The following is a 17773-nucleotide window of genomic DNA, read 5'->3' on the forward strand; positions in this document are numbered from 1 at the left end:
AAAAGCATTACAAACAAAAATAATGAAAACATTTTTTAAAAGTGTAGTCGCAGCGATTGTGTGGGATTGTGGGTTTATAAGTGGGCGTGGCACTCTTCTGAAAGAAGCGTTTACAAGCTAGGACTCTCTAGAATCTGCAAGCTGTCTTTTTAACTTGTAACAAACGGATGTGTTCAGATCGACTTGGCTAAAGATCCTTATGAAGAATATATTTACATATGTACTTCATAGGGTATAAAGCGTGTCCCTCTAGAAAATATGACAAGTCTATTATCGCGAAATGACTTCGACGTTCATACGCGAACCGAATTCCTGACTGTCAAGCTTCGTCGAGTAGAAGGAAAGTTCATTTAACAATTAATTTTAACAAAAATCTCAGAAAACAAGAACTTATATTGCATCCAATTGGAATCATGTTTCCGACCAATTATCTTGTTTATACACCAATCGAAAGCTTCAATCCGTACGAAAATAATTGTCAGGGACGCGATTATCAAACACTATCTATCCGACTTCTAGTCGATCTCCCCCGAAATTGGTGTTTTCAGCCCCTGCCGCACACCATCCAGAATCACACAAGCTCATGTCAGTGAGTTCAAATTACATTTAATTGTTGGACATTTTTTTGTGGCACGGAGCGGGGAGGCAGCGAGGGAGTACTTATGTAGTACATACGAAGGGCATGTGGATGGAAATCCGCCACAAGGTCAGGGGAAAGGGAAGCTGGGCTTAATTTGTAAAAGAGATAACATTTACACGTCAAAAGCCTTAGACATGCGTTGGGTAGCAAATGGGTCTGGCTTGGATGAGGGCGGTACAAGCGGAGATTACCACCACGAGCGGTGGTGGCGATGTGCCGGGTCGGCCAGCTGAAATACTAGAACCTGAAACCGATGGGGTGGGGTAAGTGAATTTGAATCTCAATTGAATTGCGAGTTTGGGCGAACTTTACGCCTGTCTGCCCGCTTAGATCCTGCCCTGCTCATCGCCGAACCCAATTATCTTCCAATAAAAGGGCAGCGGAAAAGTGCATCCTCAAGTTACGACACACACATCCCAATCTCAATGTTGTTGTAACGGATTTGTAAGCTGGCTGCTTGTTTGCCAAAAACCGAAAAGCCAAAATCTACTTTGCCACAGGGGTTGACTTGCCCTTGTTGTCTTTCGGCCGGAGTAACCGAAATCTAGCCTGCGGGCGAACATCTTTATTAATTCATAATTCAATCGGGAATCGCCGGGGAAGACAATGGAAACAACACATTTGCCAACATTATGGATTTTGATTTAACTTCAATTTTCCTAGCCCTATTTCGCTTTTGTCTCAGTAATTCAATACGATTTTTCAATCTCCGCACAATGAGAGTCAGTCGAGACGATGCCTATGGAAAAGCTCACTTGGCCAGCAGACCCATTTTTCAATTTTCCAGCTGCCCCTGATGAGATGATGATGGTCCAGGGCGAATCTCTGAATGCAAGTGGAAAATTGGAATAGCAATTCAGTTTAATTAGCTCGAATGAAGGAAGCCGTTGGCCGATTAAGTTAATGCACTTCGAATTATGTAGTACACTTGCAGAATGCATTCAGGGGCGTGAATGAATTGGTGCACAGCAACGACGTTTCACTTAAATCCCTAACACTCGAAATGATCACCACTTGGACAGCAAAAAGTAAATGAAATTCAGAAATTCTAAACCAATAACTCGTCTTACATATGCCAAATATGATGCCGTTAAAATACCTCAAACTCATAGGTCTTAGACCTATCTTCCCAACCAGGTCATCCTTTCAGAGGAACAGCATCCAACCTAAAATTGGTCACATTTACTGTCGACATTTTACCGATGCTATCTAGGCGCAAACCGTTTACACGGAGTTCCAGTAATCGCCGGAAAATCTGCAGCCGTCCCTGGCTCATGCTCATGAATATTATGGGCAGAGCATTTAATGCGTTCTCCGCTTCCCTAATCCGTTTCCAAATCTCCAAATCCATGCGGTCTGTGGGCTAGAGAAACAATAACAATGGCAGCGGAAATGTTTTCAGAATCGGAATCAGTTGGCTGAGTGCTTTTGTTAATCCGAACTCGAATACGAATCCGAGGGAATGGGACTGGGACTGGGTCTGGGTCTGGAAGTGGAACTCCCGCTCCAGACCGCAGTGGAGGCGAGTCTCTTTAGCACCGAGACACGACCACAATATGGCCACGCCCTTGGGATCGGGCCAGGATGAAGACATCATCGCGATAGAGACCCGGGTACTTTGTTACTGTAGCTGTGGCTGATGCCTTTTCAATGCTCTTATGAATTACGCATCGACGCCTCCTTTTGTCCGATGATGAGCACCTTTCGCAGGAACACGAATCCGATTCCGATTTCGATTCCGAATCCAAATACTAGTGTGAGTGCGAATACGAACCTGACTCCCTCATCTGGATGCCGGTATATAGAGGTACATATATATGTATGTATCGATGGCTCTGTGCGGGGCAAATCTCATTAGACGACAAAAGGGAAAGCGACTGAGACGGCGACTCACCTTTCATTGGGACTCCTGGGCGACAATTAGTACGAGTGTCGAGTTATTCAGAACCGAAGGCAGTGTATTTCATTAGTGAAGCTGTCAAGGGTCCTCGGATGCCACACGGCCACGCCCCCGGGCGGAGAGGGGCGGTGGTGGAGATCCTGGAGCTGCAAGTGGAATTTCCCGCACAATGAAAACGAAAAGGGTTAAGGGCTGAGCATGTGTGAAGTGTGTTTGTCTTGCTCATTTAATGCTGCAAATATTTTGACAAAGTTCACGCACAACCACCAGACCCAAGCCCTTTCACACACACCAGATGCACTGAAAACTAAATCTTTTATAAACAAACCGTGGTATCGAATCAAAGCGTACTAGTTGTAACTACATCACAGCTGAAATATAAACATTCACCTTGTATTAATATCTTAACAACACTAGTCATGTTTCTTGATTGATTTTAGGTCCAAACACATTGATCTTTTCTCCCTGTGTTCTCTTCCTCTTCCTCTTCCTCTGACAAATTATCATAATAAAGTTTTATTTATTGATTCGCCTTGTTGACTGTTCACAATTGTCAGATGAACAGATGGGCGCGGATGGGCTTTTCTCGGTTTCCACTGCTGTTTGCTCAGGGAATTTGCATTGCTAACCCGCCAGCCATCCACTCCATCCACTCCATCCATCCATCCACCCACCGACCTCCACCCCCTCAAAAGGCAGGCAACAATGCAACTCTTTTGGCTAAATTTTATTCAAAGCGCGTTTGTCTATTTACAGTACATTTACGCACTTAATGATGGGGTTCGTTTGTGCCGCCCCTCGGACCCCCACCCTTGTTCAACCCCCCTGGAAATGTGGGCAAATGTCAGTCAAAAGATTTAAAGATGTGCACGTTAAATGTTTTATATTGTGGTAAACGCTCGCTGTCTATGTGTGTTTGCACTCGCTTTGTCGATAAGCTCTGCTACAGTGGAGCAAGATGTCCTTACAAATGTTTTATTCATAATATATTCATACCCGTAATTCGTAGAGTAACAGGGTATACTTACTATATACTATACTTAAACAGGATCAATAGCCGAGTTGATCTAGCAATGACTGTCTGTCCGTCCGTCTGTCCGTATGAACGTCAAGATCTCAGGAACTATATAAGCTAGAAAGTTGAGCATGCAGACTCCAGAGACATAGACGCAGTGCAAGTTTGTTGACCCATGTTGCCACGCCCACTCTAACGCCCACAAACCTGAGTATCGGGTATCAGATAGTCGGGGAAGTCGACTATAGCGTTTTCTCTAGTTTATAAATCTTTACGTTATTTGAGGCAGAGATAGTCATAACTTACGCATAACAGTTTGTGTCTAAAATATGTTGACTAGCAACTAGCTCCTTTTCCTAAACAAGCAAATTGAAAACATTAAAGTAATAGTAAGTTTCCTCCAGAAAAGACAAAATCGAGAGTTGGCCTTTAAATAAAATACAATAATATATGTAGGACAGGGGATAGAAGCAGTATAACCATAATTCCCACTGGTTTCTTATCTATTTTTATAGTTTATGCAAGCCCATACAAACTAATAACAAAATGAGACAAATGAGTTTGTCCAAATATTTTGTATACGTACCATGAGTTGGCACTCCACTGTGCGAGTTCTTTGTTCGGGGAGTTGCTGGATGGCAATTGCCAGGCGAGACGACCCGTGGAACGCGACGAGGATGGGGCAGGGAACTGCGGACAAATTGACAAAAAATAATGCAGGGATGGAGGAGCGGGGGAAAAAGAATTCGGCCAGGGGTGCATAAACTCAATTTGAAATACGTAAACCTTTGCATTGGGGCTTTCGTTCGGCGGTTAACCTAATTGAGTCGTCTTGTAAAATATGTAAATGCAACCACAACAGTCCGAGGTTGTTTGACTGCTCCGTGGCGTTAATAATTACGAGCAGCAACCCTCGATGGCCGAAATTTGGCGACAACGCATTAAGTTGATAAAACAACAACAGGCGCTTTCGCCAGACACGACAGTCAATCAGTCCATCAGTCAGTCAGTCAGTCAATTAGTCAATCAGTCAATGAGGTGCCACCCCCTTGTGGGCGATGCATTTGGGCTCCTGTAATTGGTAAATGGCTCTCGAATGACGCATTCCCGCGCTGGCCAAGTGTAAAATCAATTACTTGGTCGGCCCAGCTAATTGGAGCCATATGGCGTCCGTCTAGCGCCTATTGATTCTACCCGAATTCCGAGTACCCAGGCCAACAGCGGTGCCAAATCCAAATCCATATACCAACTCCAGACGACGCCGAAAATTGGAGGGTTGCAGGAAACAGGGTCAAAAGTGTCACATCATGCATAATGATGACGGTGATGAGGCGACGCGACTCAACTCAACTCAACTCAACTCAAGTCGACTCGCCTAAAAATAAAACGTGAAATGGCCGAAATGCCTGCAGTGAAAATTAACTGACAATGCGGCGTATACTTAATGCGCCCGGTGCCCAGCTACTGATAATTGCGCCTTCAAGTGTTTCTTTCGCTGACTGTCGGACGGCCTGACAACTTGCACATGCTCGCAGTCGTGGTCGTCCCTCTGCCCACCTCCCATTTGGATGGTACCTTGGGCCCCCAGTCGCACCTTGTAATTTGAGCCGAAAATTTGTTGGAAAAAGGAAGCACTTATATCCAACTAGTCAGTCAGTCATCCATCCACGTTTGGCCCATCAATCCGGGCAAGTGAGTCTGTGGCGCTAGCTGGCATCAGATTAGATCGTATACTCGGGCACTGAAAGAAATACATCTAGTACTACTTCACGAATATTAATCTGGAATGAAAATGTATCTAGTATAACCTCCGTTTAGCTCGCTTTTATTGCTGAATATAATTCATTTATATCTTTACGAAGCGAATATTGGAAGAAAGACAAAGGGATATAAAAACCAACTGTGTATAAACTAATAAAACCAAGGATAGCTCAACTGTTAAATATTAATGCTGTTCTCTTAATTTAGGCCAAACGAAATCTAATGTTAACCATCAGAAATGGCTAATATGAAACTTCTTATAACAGAATTGTGTTTGTTGGATGGCTCAATTTTTCCTTGTGTGCTGGAACGATTCTATATTCGATATATATACATATACATGAAGGCACTCTGTTCCCAGGGAAGATCGGAGACTTTTGAGCCCGTAATGACGATGATGTGGTGCATTTGTGTGAGTGACAGTGACGCGTCAGTTTTTCATCTCGCTGCATTTTCGGTGAGAGGTTGTGGATTCGGTGGTGGTGGATGTGGATGTGAATGTGGATGCATCGTGTGTTTGCCCACAGCATTGGATATTTTCATAAGGCAGCTAAGTAAACCACTCAAGTAGGACATGGCAAGGCCGGACATGTCATCGCTGGCGCCATCCGCCGACGCCATCAGCTCGGTTCTGAGTTCTGGGTTCTCCGGCCTCGGATCTCGGTTCTCAGTTCTCAGTTCTCAGTTCCCAGTTCGGTTGGGCTGGAGTGAGAGGCTACCACTGGCACTGGCACCGGCACCGATCTTGGATGTTGTTCTTTCCCCTCGGACTTGACTTGGCTCTCGCCCGACTACGACCGACTCTTGTGGATGTTTACACAGAAACTGATATTTTATTTCAAAATATCAACACACATCGAGGAACACAATGGCAACAGCGGGAGCAACATTAGCAGCAGATGAATAGTTGGTAGTATCAGCCCGAAGAAAGGGATTTTCCACTCCCCCTGCCGTTTTTCCAGTTTCCACGGACTGTTTACTCAGCAGTCTGTGTTTTTGTGGAAGGAAAGAAGCAAATGATAGCCAAAATAAGTAAGCTATGTAATGTGCAGGATCTTCCGACATTTTTATCCTTGCTTATTGATTTTTCGTGCCGAAGTATTTTCTGTTCTTAAAAGCGTTGGTTCAAACCAGATTTAGTAAGGCTCCAACAGTATAAATAGTAGACTATCTATAAACTTCTTAAGTTGATCTGAGAGAGTTTTAAATGATTCAAATTTTTTTTACCAATATTGAATATATTTGAATATCCCATCTTCATATTTACTTTCGCTTTTTAATGGCTTGTAAGGACATTCATCCCGTGGTATCACAATTCTTTTTGCAGCATTCTTTGACAGCGAGTACAGAAATGCACATACATAAATACGATCGTAATTAATTCACGTACCTAAAGCGAATACGAAAATATTGAGTAAAAGAGTAGTTTTTAAAACTTGCCCTGTCCGGTTCGATTTCCATTTTGAAACTCAAACACAGAACGCATTTTTGTATAATGATTCAAATTCTTAACTGTTCATTCGGTTTTATTGCAATCTAATTGTATACGTAAGCTCTATGATTTGCATACTTAAACTCTATTTACAAATACGTACACACACACAAAATTAGAATGAAAACGTCTCGAATTCAAGTTCAGTTTTGGGGCCACTGGGACCGCCATCTGGATTAGCTCTAAATCTGTATCTCTGTTTCCATCCGGCTTAAATGGCTATCTTTGAAGAGTGAGTGTGCGACGCTTGCGATTTGCTGCTGCTGGGTAACGGTATAGGTATAGGTATCGGTAAAGGTATGGTAATTATGGGTCATGATATAGGAAACAGTTCCGGATCGAATATTGCTCGAACTCCGCCGCTGGGATGCGCTTAACTACGGGCTAACTTAGAAGTACAATTGAAACAATCTGAATAGCTGGGCCTTAGTGCTTCGGAGCTTGTGGGATTGGGATTGGGATTGGGCTTGGGTTGTAAGGTTAGTCTGGGTGGGCTAACAGGTGGACACCTCAGACCCGCTGATATCATGTGATCTCGGGAGCACTGTGCTTCAGTTCCGGAGACGTGGAGAAGGGCCGATGGAGCATCAGTTGGCCACTGTGATGGTAGCCCATGGTGGTGGGCTCGTGGTGTTGGTTGCCACCTCCTCCTCCGCCCGAAGCCGCCGCCGCCACTGCCGTGGAGTTGAGCTTCTCCGGTGAGTTGATCCTTAGCTTCGGTGGCGGATGCGGTGGTCCATGCCCACCCGGAACACACTCCACACTGTAGGCAGCCGCGTATGCCGGATGATGCAGTGGTGGTCCGCCAGATGCCCCATTCAGTGCCAGCGGCTGCGGCAGCTGAGGATGCGGACGCAGTACAATCGGCTGGATGGGGAACTGCTGTGACATCTCCTTCAGGTTGCTGAAGCTCTGCAGGTAACAGCCGGCGCTGAAGAGACTGGTGGCCGCGTCCAGCTTGAACGGAGGCAGGCAGCCCGGAGCGGTCAGCGGTCCACCGGGTCCTGGGCCCGCCCCGCCGCCGTAGCCCGCCGTAAGTTGGGGGGGCGTGTGGGTTGGCGAGGCCAGCGGCAGGGGCAGGGAGAGGGGCAGTGGCAGCGATCCGCTCAGATCCCGCGGCTTGTCGTCGTCCACGCTCAGGCTCTCCTCGCGGTCGTTGGCGCCGTTGGAGGTGCTGCCCGGACTGTGCTGCAGCTGCAGGCTGCTGGGCACTGGTGAGTGGGTGCCCAGCGAGATGTCCGAGTCGGAGCTGTCCGAGGGCGTCGGCGAGGCAGCTCCGTCCGCCCGTCGGCTGCGACAGCCCATCCCCGAGTTGTTCTGGCTATGCTGAATGCTGGAAAGAGGCAGAAAAGGAGAGAATGTGTAAGTATTTGGGGTCTTAATTGATGTATTATATTATTGATTCTCTATACCATATATCATACATCATACATATCACTTCTAAATCATCTATATATCATGCTCAGTTTAATATACACAACATTAGCACGTTTTGAAATTTGATGGCCATCAATAAATTGACCTAATAAAACGTGTTATCAATGGGGATGTTATCTTGTGATGCGTAAAGTCCACATTATTCTCGAATTAAAACATTCAGCCAATTGCAAATTATTGGAAAACATAAAATAAACTAAAGGGAACAATTTTTTTTAAATCTGGTTGCCTTGATAGACTTATCATTGGATTATATTATATTGGAGTTATTACAAGCATTTAATCATTAAAGGGCAAGTTTTTCAATGTTTTCTTGACAGACCTTTTATCTGGCCCATTAGGGCTATTTTGGAGTAAATTTATAGTGTTCCGTAACGGTTTAACTTTAACTAAAAGCCGTAGCTGATCGAGTGTTAATAGAATTTGAGAGGTTCCCGTAGCCATTCTCTTGCAGTTCCACGGTTTTCTGCCGCCCCGCCAGATGAAGACATCAAGACATGAAGACATCAAGGCATCGAAATCGGAATCGGAATCGTCGGCATCGTTAATTAGTCGATGCTGGACAGTTGCAGTGGCCGCGGCTAAACGGCCATTAAGGCGGCCCATTTGTCGTTGCCCCCGGAGCAACAGGGGGCTCCAAGGAGCAGGGGGCAGCACATAAATCTGACACAACTTTCACACATGCTTAAGATAAATCGTCTGTGGCCAAAACAAAAGACGCGCCTGACGCGCTGACCAGAAGATGACTTGATTAGCCGCCATGGATTTAACACCGGCAGCGGGCAGGAGACCCCAACCTGGCCAGGAGCGGCGGAGAAGCATTCTCATATACATCATCATTTGCCATCACGCCATGACTCCTGCAATGTCATAATTATCGGTTAGGATTCGCTCAACTTGCTGCAATTTGTTCCCCTTCTGGCTGCCTTTGGCTGCCCCAGAGATCCTGGAGCGGCTCGTGTTGTGTGATTAATGGTGCTCCACCGGCATGGGCACTCCGGTTGCGGGAGCAGGGACACCGCCACCACCATCACTACGACTCAGTTGGAGCTGCGAAATGTATATGCGGCTACCTTGCTCGGCCCTTGCCTCGGAGGGAGCACTAAATCGTTTAGTTGCCTAATGTGCCAACTTGATGGATCACTCACAGTCCGATGAATTGGGCAAGAGATCGGGACTTCCCGCTGCTGGGATACTCCTCAAAGAAGGCCCTTCCGATTAGAAAGGTTTTTCGGCTCGTTTTTCTGTTCTCAGCTATTGGACTTGGGTAATTGGAACCAAACTATGGGAACTTGGACAGCTATCTGTGTGTGGTGGGTCTGGGAGGTGAAACTCTGGACGTGGATCATAAAAACACAACCTTTATTTGGATTTACGCAAGCAAAGTGGCTTTCGATGAGAAAGGTATTTGCTCTCTTTTCCCGATTCTTTCGGTTATATTATATGGTTAATTGGAGTTTTAAGACAGTTGATTATGAATTTTTAGATGGTACCAATGAAAAAATGGCTTTTAAACATATAAATATAAACTTTAGGGCAAAGTCCAGAAGCTAAAGCTTCCAATAATAAAATGAAGAATTATGACATTTTTTATTAGGCCAATGCAATAGGAAGTCGGTTCTATTACACTATATATGTTACGTAACGTAAACGGTTGGGATATTACACTTTCCAGAAATGGTAAATGGAGCCTGTATAATAGTAGTGATCGGTGATGTGAAACTTCAAGTCAAAGCCCACGATGCTGGAGTCCTTGCGAGAGCTTCTGGTAGTCCGATTTTTGGCACGGGCGACTCAAGGCCATTTTCACACACGAATGGAGCGACTGGATTCGCTGGGACTTGGCACGCTCGGCTTGAGCCCAGAAACCGAAAACTTGGATGCACGAATATGATATACATTTTCCACACAATTGACTAGGCAGCGAGAGGCTTACGGCGAAGGAGAAGCACAGGGACGGGGACGGGGACAAGGACAGGCACAAGGACAAGGGCAAAGGGTTGAGCGAAATCGGATACCCTATGGCACCTAACCTAACCGAAGTGACACGTATGTAATTACCAGCCTGGACATGGCCGGTCGGAGGAGATGGCTGTGCGGAGTAACCCGAGATGCATTGAAATGCTCCTTAATCGGCTCATGTCAGAAGATGGGGATTCCGATTCGACTCGATTCGATTAGATTCGATTCGAGTAGAGTCGAGTCGAACTGAAACCCATTCAGGCTGCAAAGAATGCTAGCGGAGTAACTCGATCCGCCAGGCCACCAAAAGATGCCCGCCTTAAATATGTGGCTTAAGGACCGAAAAGCAGCTAGAAAAGATGGGGAAATCAATGAACCTGCAGGTAACACTGAGTCAATAGCGCGACAAAATCAGACGGAAAATTGCAGCTTTCTGCTGGAGCATTTTTTCCAATAATTGTGTCAATTCAAATTGAACGCCGTAAATTGTGTAAATATTTGGACAGGCTCGAGCATTTAGCAGTTGGCAGTTAGCAGTTGGCAATAAGAGCAGTCCGCAGTCCCAAGGGTTCCTAAATGCAATCAACATTTATTTTATATTTATTCCTTTTCTCTGGCCCGGAGATCTGTTGACAAACGGGATTTGAATTTGCTCGCATTTGAATATTTCACTTCCAACCCTTGGGCCGGAGTGCCCTGTTCCGCCGCCTCTTCGCTTATTTGTCGAGCCTCTTTCACTTGTCAAGTGAACAAAGGCCACATCCGGTGATGCTGCTTGCCCAACCATCCAACCATCCAACCATCCAACCATCCAACCATCCAATCATCCGGCCATCCTATCGTGCAACTGGCCAGCCGTCGATGAAGAGTCATCTGCCTGCCGAAGATGATGACTCGAAGCTGACTTCTTATTAATTTCTTTAATACACTTTCTATGCGGCATTGAAGTGTCCGACATGGAAGCTTCGCTTCCATTCAGCTCATTCTGGGAGTTCAGATACGGATACACAGAGAGAAATCTATTTTGAGGTTAAAGCGTTTGGTAATGCTTTGATACATTACATTTAAAGTATTTGTATCAATTCCCTTTTACTTTGGACAGTCACCTCCACCTTACGCCTCCTTAATGCCCTGAAATAAAGTGCCATTGCTTCCAGCCATATCCCATACAATGCCCAGGTTTTTCTCTGTGTATCTTCTGGGTAACTCCAACTTCTGCTCCCATTGGAGAGCTGATTGTATATTTTTCTCACAAGCCACCGAAAACGGTAGTTGGTGTTGTGCAAACAGAGTCGAGTGGTCCGAGTTCAGCTCCCTCGGATCGCATGGAGCACGGGCATGGATGGTATGGATGGTATGGGTACTTATGGGGCTTGAGGGCCCTGTCCGAGCGCTCGGACAAGTGGGCCCTCCGATTCGGATATTGACAATGGTTGGGGTTGGGGATGGGAATGGGAATGGGAATGGGAATGGGGATGGGAATGGGGATGGGAATATCAGCTTCTGCATCTTCCTTTATTCATTAGAATTCGAGAGAGGCTGGGAATCGATGGACCAAAACCTCTTCAAGTTTGGTCCCCGCACATCGACTTGTGTATATTTCGAACGATATCTGCTGTCCTCAAGTGCGTGTTTGTCGATTTGATTGATAATTGACATTTACAACATATTTGCTGTGTACTCTCAACTTTATTACACTTTGCCCGCAACCCAAATGTTGGCTGAATCTATTTCGTGTTCTGGACAAATTGCTAGCTCAACGACGCCCACTGTGCTCCTAATTTGGCCACCGCTTCTGGACTCGAGATGGATAGATAGATAGATGGCTGGTTGCATGTGGGCGAATCTCATCTTATATCCATCTCCAGCGGCTGTCCACGAGCCACGCATTTCGCTCGCCGGGTAATTCACGCAATAAAACCATCGGCGCGAGGCGGATTCAGTGGATTGAATGGATTCACTTTATTCATTTGATTCGGGGGCTCCGTTTGGCCAAGAGTTTCGTATCGCTGTCGTGCATCGTCGAGTGGCAATTGTAATTGATCAAAATCAAGTCTCGAGCCGGGGTTTCGGCTTAATGAATTTGCACAATAGAAGCTTCTCGTTTTGATTTCTCCAATGATTTGTGAAATCTTTTGTGACTCAGCCATTAATAGGCGCAGATGTATTTAACTTTTCGTAGTCCATTTAACTAGCAATGACAGTACCATTCTTTACATTCCGAACTGATGTATTACAAATACACACATTTATTAAACTTTAGGAAGTGTTTATAAAGCTTTCGTTCTATGATTCCTGGAGCTAGTAATGAAAGTATCAGTAGCACGATCTAGTCATGATGTTTGCATGTATGTTTGCATATTGTACTCAAGAAAGTTTTAGAATACTTCTCGAACAGAGGTAGTAACAACTGAATCAATATCCAGTTTTAGTAATGCCAGATTAATTACGTTCCCATCCGCTCCTCAATGGGCATTGCACGCCTCGAGGGTTCCGCTGAATCAAACAAATGGTGATGACTGGGGCATCTGGGTTTTACCGCAGGCCATTCAGATGCCTGCCCAGAATTCCTGTATAATGCGCGGCAATCTTGATTTTGAATATCTTGCAACTGCCACTGCTTGAGCCGCTGCAACTGCAACTGCAACTGCACTCCACTTGCAATGGCCACTTGGTGGTTGGCGGCATCAGAGCATGACAAGTCAGCAGCGCCAAGTTTCCGCCGTAACGGCTCAAGTCGAGTTGAGTCGATCAATCTCCGATGTCTTAATTACTCAATTCGGGAGCGGGAAACGTGCTGCTGCCTTTCTCCGCGGAGCCTTTCTAATAAAGTGGATTGCATCGGAGCTGTGCATTTGATTGATATACCATCTCGTCTGGAGCAGCAAACAGCCGTTTGACATCGCGACTCCTTCTGCCTTCACGATCGCGCTTCCCAGCTCCAGCTGCCATTTCCATGCTCTTCCTTGGGGCGCTTCTGTTCGGGCCAAGAGGTTTTAGGCGGCTTTCTTTAACCAAAGATACTAATACTTAATATATGATATTTTTGGTACCAAGGAGAATCAAGGGATCCAGTTAATGAATTGCTTTTCATTGATTTGCAATTGGAATTAGAGCTCTTACGGAATAATTTTCGAACAATTATATTCCATTATTCTAAGGTGTCATTTTACTTATTAAAAAGCGATGCAAACAGGTTATTTTGGATGAAAAGTCACTGGGAAAGGGTGTTGAAAGATTCGGATAGGATATTATCCTGCCGTTCGCGATTCCGACTTGTCCGCCTGTCGCATTTGGTTCGCACAAGTGCAGTAGCAAAAATGTTAACAATTTTTCAGCGCACAATGCTTGAACAGTCAGCGCCTGCTGGTTGGGGTCTGGTTTGGGTCTGGTTTGGGTCTGGCTTGGGTCGTCGGTTAGAATGGGTCTGGAACCCCTTTCCGCTGCCCCCGGAGACCGCGTTGAGGACGCCCCTGTCTGCCGCCTGGCGCTGTCGAAGTTGTCTGGCCGTCGCATATGAACGGCTTTTAATTTCATATTTTTTATATGGGCATACTTTGTGTTTCGTATCGCCAGTGCGCCTTTTTGTCTCATCTCTGGGGCTTTTGCTGTGCCGCCGCTGCTTAATAACACGATGACTACACGAAACCTCGGAGCCAAAAACTCGAACCTTGAGTTGAAGTTGGGATCCGCGGATCTGCGGATCTGTGGATCTGGGGATCTGTGGATCTGCGGATCGAGTGCGGATGGAGTTGTAATGGCCGCGTATCCGTGGTTGCTGCCGCTTTACAAGGGAAATAATCGCCATCATTTTAACTAATGACCCCCGCGCATCTGGTTTTTTTCGTATTTGTATACTCCTTATTTGGTTTTTTTGGGGGCTACGCCATATGCTTGGCGCTTTGTGCAGATTCATTCAATTTGAGACGAGACCGCTGCCAATGCTGCTCCTAACTTAATAAACACGGCTCTTTGGATGGGATCTCGGGGCTCGGGGCTCGGGCTCTGAGCTGTGGGGCTGCCAGGTTTCCGAGGAATGCCAAATGTTGTCTCGATTTGTTTTACTTTTCCTTTTCCCTCTTGCTTTTTTTGTGATCAGGTAGAACTTGAAATATTTGCGCATCTGCAGGAGCAGCCAAACACTTGAGTGGACTACGATTTCGACTCCAGATCTGCGACTCCAGCTCCAGCTCCGACTCCGAATCCGGATTTCTTGCAGTGTCATTCCACTTAACTTGCCTTCTTTCACTTCGAGCGGATCTTCTTCATTTCAACTTCGCGCGAATTGGTCGAGTTTTAACATCTCCTGCCCATTTTCGCAAGCGGTTGCACCTTTCCAGCTGAAGCATGAGCTGCGTTTACACTGTCATCATCGTCATGATCATCGCTATCATGATCGTCGTATCTGCTCGTTGTCTCCTTCACCATTACGGCCAGGTCAGGCCAAGACCAGTACCCATACCCATACCCATACCCTAAGTCCAAACCCAAGCCCATCGTCATCGTCGGCGGTCAGTTTAATGTGGCCAAAAAGCGACGACCGCAACAAACAGCAGAAATCGAGAACGCTTCACTGGGTGCCGCCACCGCCACCGCTGCCGCAGATCGGCACGGATCAATGAAATGGAAACGCTCCTGTGCGCCCCCCCCGCGGCATCCACCTCATCCACTGCACCCACTCCTCCGGAGGATGATATCCGCTTACCCGGCCCCGATCGGGTTACCAGCCCATCCACTCCCCAGACCCCAGACCCGTCTAACTCCAAGCTCCAAGCTCCAAACTCCAAACTCCAATGGCTAATTGAGGCGGTCGATGGTCGATAACTTACCGATTCTTGGCCGCAGCAGCCCGATCCCGCTGGCGGCGGTTCTTGAACCAGTTGCCCACTTGCGTGGGATTCAGCCCGGTGGCCTTGGCCAGCTCCCGCTTCTTGGTGGGATTCGGGTAGGGATCCTGTAGGTACCATTCGCGCAGTAGGCTCCGCGTGCGCTCCTTGAAGCAGTGCGTCTTCTGCTCGCCGTCCCAGATCGTCGGCGGCAGGGGGAACTTCTTTCGCACCCGATACTTGTCCACGGGGCCTGCAAGTTCAAATGGGAGTTGGATTAGTCAAAAAATGAGGAGCGATATGCTTTCGAAGTGTTAAAGAAACATTACAAGTAACAATTATGAAGTATATTTGTAAGTACAGTAAGTAAAAACGGGTTTGATAATCTTTAATTATAAGCCATTAATGTAAATTCCAATATATCGTTTCAGATATCCGTTAACACTGAAAACTGGTTTATAAACGATACAATTCAGCAATTAGCAAGATATTAACAAATTCTAAAATATTTCGTATCCGCCTCATTGTTCAGCGTCGATGTTCGAAGTATCAAGTTTAAGGTCAGCCCCATCAATAATAACATTAAAATTGGGAAGTAAATAAATACGTTTTCTAAAACACGTTTACTGCTTACTTGATATTGTTTCAATGCATATAAAACAAATAACGCATGTAATCAATCAATGCAAACATTTTGCGGTTTTCCATTGAACAGATGGTGCTTAGGACCATTGGTCTAAAACCGAACTCCTCTTCGGCTTTGACTAGGGTTTCTATGTTTCTCGATGGATCTCCCTCACGAGTATTTTAACATTATCATATCATCTAGCTTTAAAGTGAATGCCTTACTCACCCAGTGATCGACCGCGCAGCTTCTCGGCCTCAATGTAGTGGGCCTCCAGCCACATGGCCTGCAGTTTGCCGTAGGACGCCTTTGTAAACTTATGATTCTCTATTATTGCATAAAGTTCCCTGAAAAGAGAGCCAGATCGAGGTGGTCCAGTTTGAGTATCCGGAGTCGAACTTAATGCGAAAGTAAATGCGCAGAATTTGCCATCCCGATTTCAAACCTATCAACCCCCGAGTCCTTTGGACTTTTGGGACTTCCCGCTGCGAAAGCCATCCCCACCTCCGAGTCTTTACACCCCTCGACGCTCGGCGGGCGTCCATATGTATTTTGAAACAATTTCATAAGCATTTATTGTCGTCGCTGGTGCTGACAGCTCGGTTGAGTACGTCAAATGGTTTTAATTGGAAGTCGTTTATTTACCAAGTCAAAGCAATCAAATCACTTGCATCGCATCGCATGGCATGGCATCGCATAGCCAGATCCCAGATCCCAGATTCGTATATGCATGCCCAGGCCTTATATGCACTGCATCTGGACATTGATTGATTATACTCGAATTGCACGGCCGCTCGAACTGCAGCCAGATGAGATGCAAAACCTGATGCGACCGTTTATAGTTGTGATTGCTTGAGCCGATCGGATAATTGTCGATATCGATTGCCAGGGACCTGTTTTGCCCACTTTGAGATGCGGCAAATGGCTGACTCGTCTGGGCGAAGACCACAAGGCTAAGTCTACATTAGAGGTACCCCACCCCAGGAAAGCTAATCTTTCGCCATAATTTGTGAGGGCTTTTTGCGAAATTCCCATTGGAGTGCATTGTTTCCGGTTGTCTTAGAAGGCCCAGTGAAATGTGAGAACTTAGAATGTCGTGGCGACGGAAGCCGAAACCTATTGTTCGGTCGGTGTTTTATTAATCAAGCCTGCTCCACTTGGCTTTGGGCAGCAGCGAGTTCTTTAATTAGTAAATTAATGCCATTGTTTATTAATTTAGCGGCTCATTGTGCCCTCATTAAGCTGTCGCTGTGCAAAACTATCGGATGTCGGGGTTAATCAGGACAGGAGGCTGGGACTCTAGGTCTCTGGGTCTCTGGTTGCTGTTTTTCTGGTTGCTGGTTTTCTGATTTTCTGAGAGTGTCATTCGAGCAGGGGGCTTTTGTCTGGCGGATTCCTACCTGAAGTTGCCCACATGGTAGGCGACCACTGCGCGGGCACGGAGCACCGCCTCGCAGTTGAGGATCTCGTGCATGTTGGGCAGGGCCACCGGCAGGCTCCAGAGGAAGCGGGCCAACCGCTCGATGTCGCCGGAGTCCTCGAGCGTCTTGCACACGATCTCCACCTGGGCGGCGGAGAAGGCCAGCGTTGGAACGGCCAGGATGGGGCTGGGTGCTATAATCTGGTGGTGCGTGGGCGAGAAGCTCTCTGAGGGCGGCTGTTTGCCCTCCGTCGGTCCAACGGCCATTTTATTCGTTGAATCCACTGTGAACAAATGGGCATACTATTCTCCACCGGAACGAAGCAATCTTGCTGGGCACTACACTGGTTTAGTCACTAATTCAATTCCTTGGCTGTTGTCTTATTATGTGATTTATGTGTTCACTAGCACTTGGGTTGCTCGATCCGACTCGATTCAATCCGTTTCGATGGGGTTTACGGATTGGGGTTAGCACTTTGCACGCGCGATCGAGGGCATCTGGCCGTCAGGATGTGTAAGGTGGCCACCGGTTCGACTGGCGTACGGTTCCAAATGATTGCCAATGAGCCAGCTCATGAATGCGATACCCGTGCCCGGTCCACGAACGGAGCGCAACTGCTGCTCCACATCAAAGCGATAAAGGGGGCCTTTGGCAATGGATATAACCGATGCGGTGCGATGCGATACGATCCAGC

General features: G+C 46.5%; 1 protein-coding gene across 1 annotated transcript; it reads right to left on the reverse strand.

Annotated features, from left to right (window-relative positions):
- Positions 1–6931: 6931 nt before the first annotated feature.
- LOC122614315 (protein Optix) lies at positions 6932–17497 on the reverse strand. Its single transcript, XM_043788879.1, has 4 exons — positions 17059–17497; positions 15887–16005; positions 15037–15286; positions 6932–8141 (listed from the first exon to the last, which is right to left on the reverse strand). The coding sequence occupies exons 1-4, from the start codon at positions 17343–17345 to the stop codon at positions 7334–7336; spliced, it is 1464 nt and encodes a 487-aa protein (XP_043644814.1). The 5' UTR covers positions 17346–17497; the 3' UTR covers positions 6932–7333.
- Between the last annotated feature and the right edge of the window lie 276 nt (positions 17498–17773).

Source organism: Drosophila teissieri, chromosome 2L (genome assembly GCF_016746235.2).
Source record: "Drosophila teissieri strain GT53w chromosome 2L, Prin_Dtei_1.1, whole genome shotgun sequence".
Lineage (NCBI taxonomy): Eukaryota > Metazoa > Arthropoda > Insecta > Diptera > Drosophilidae > Drosophila > Drosophila teissieri.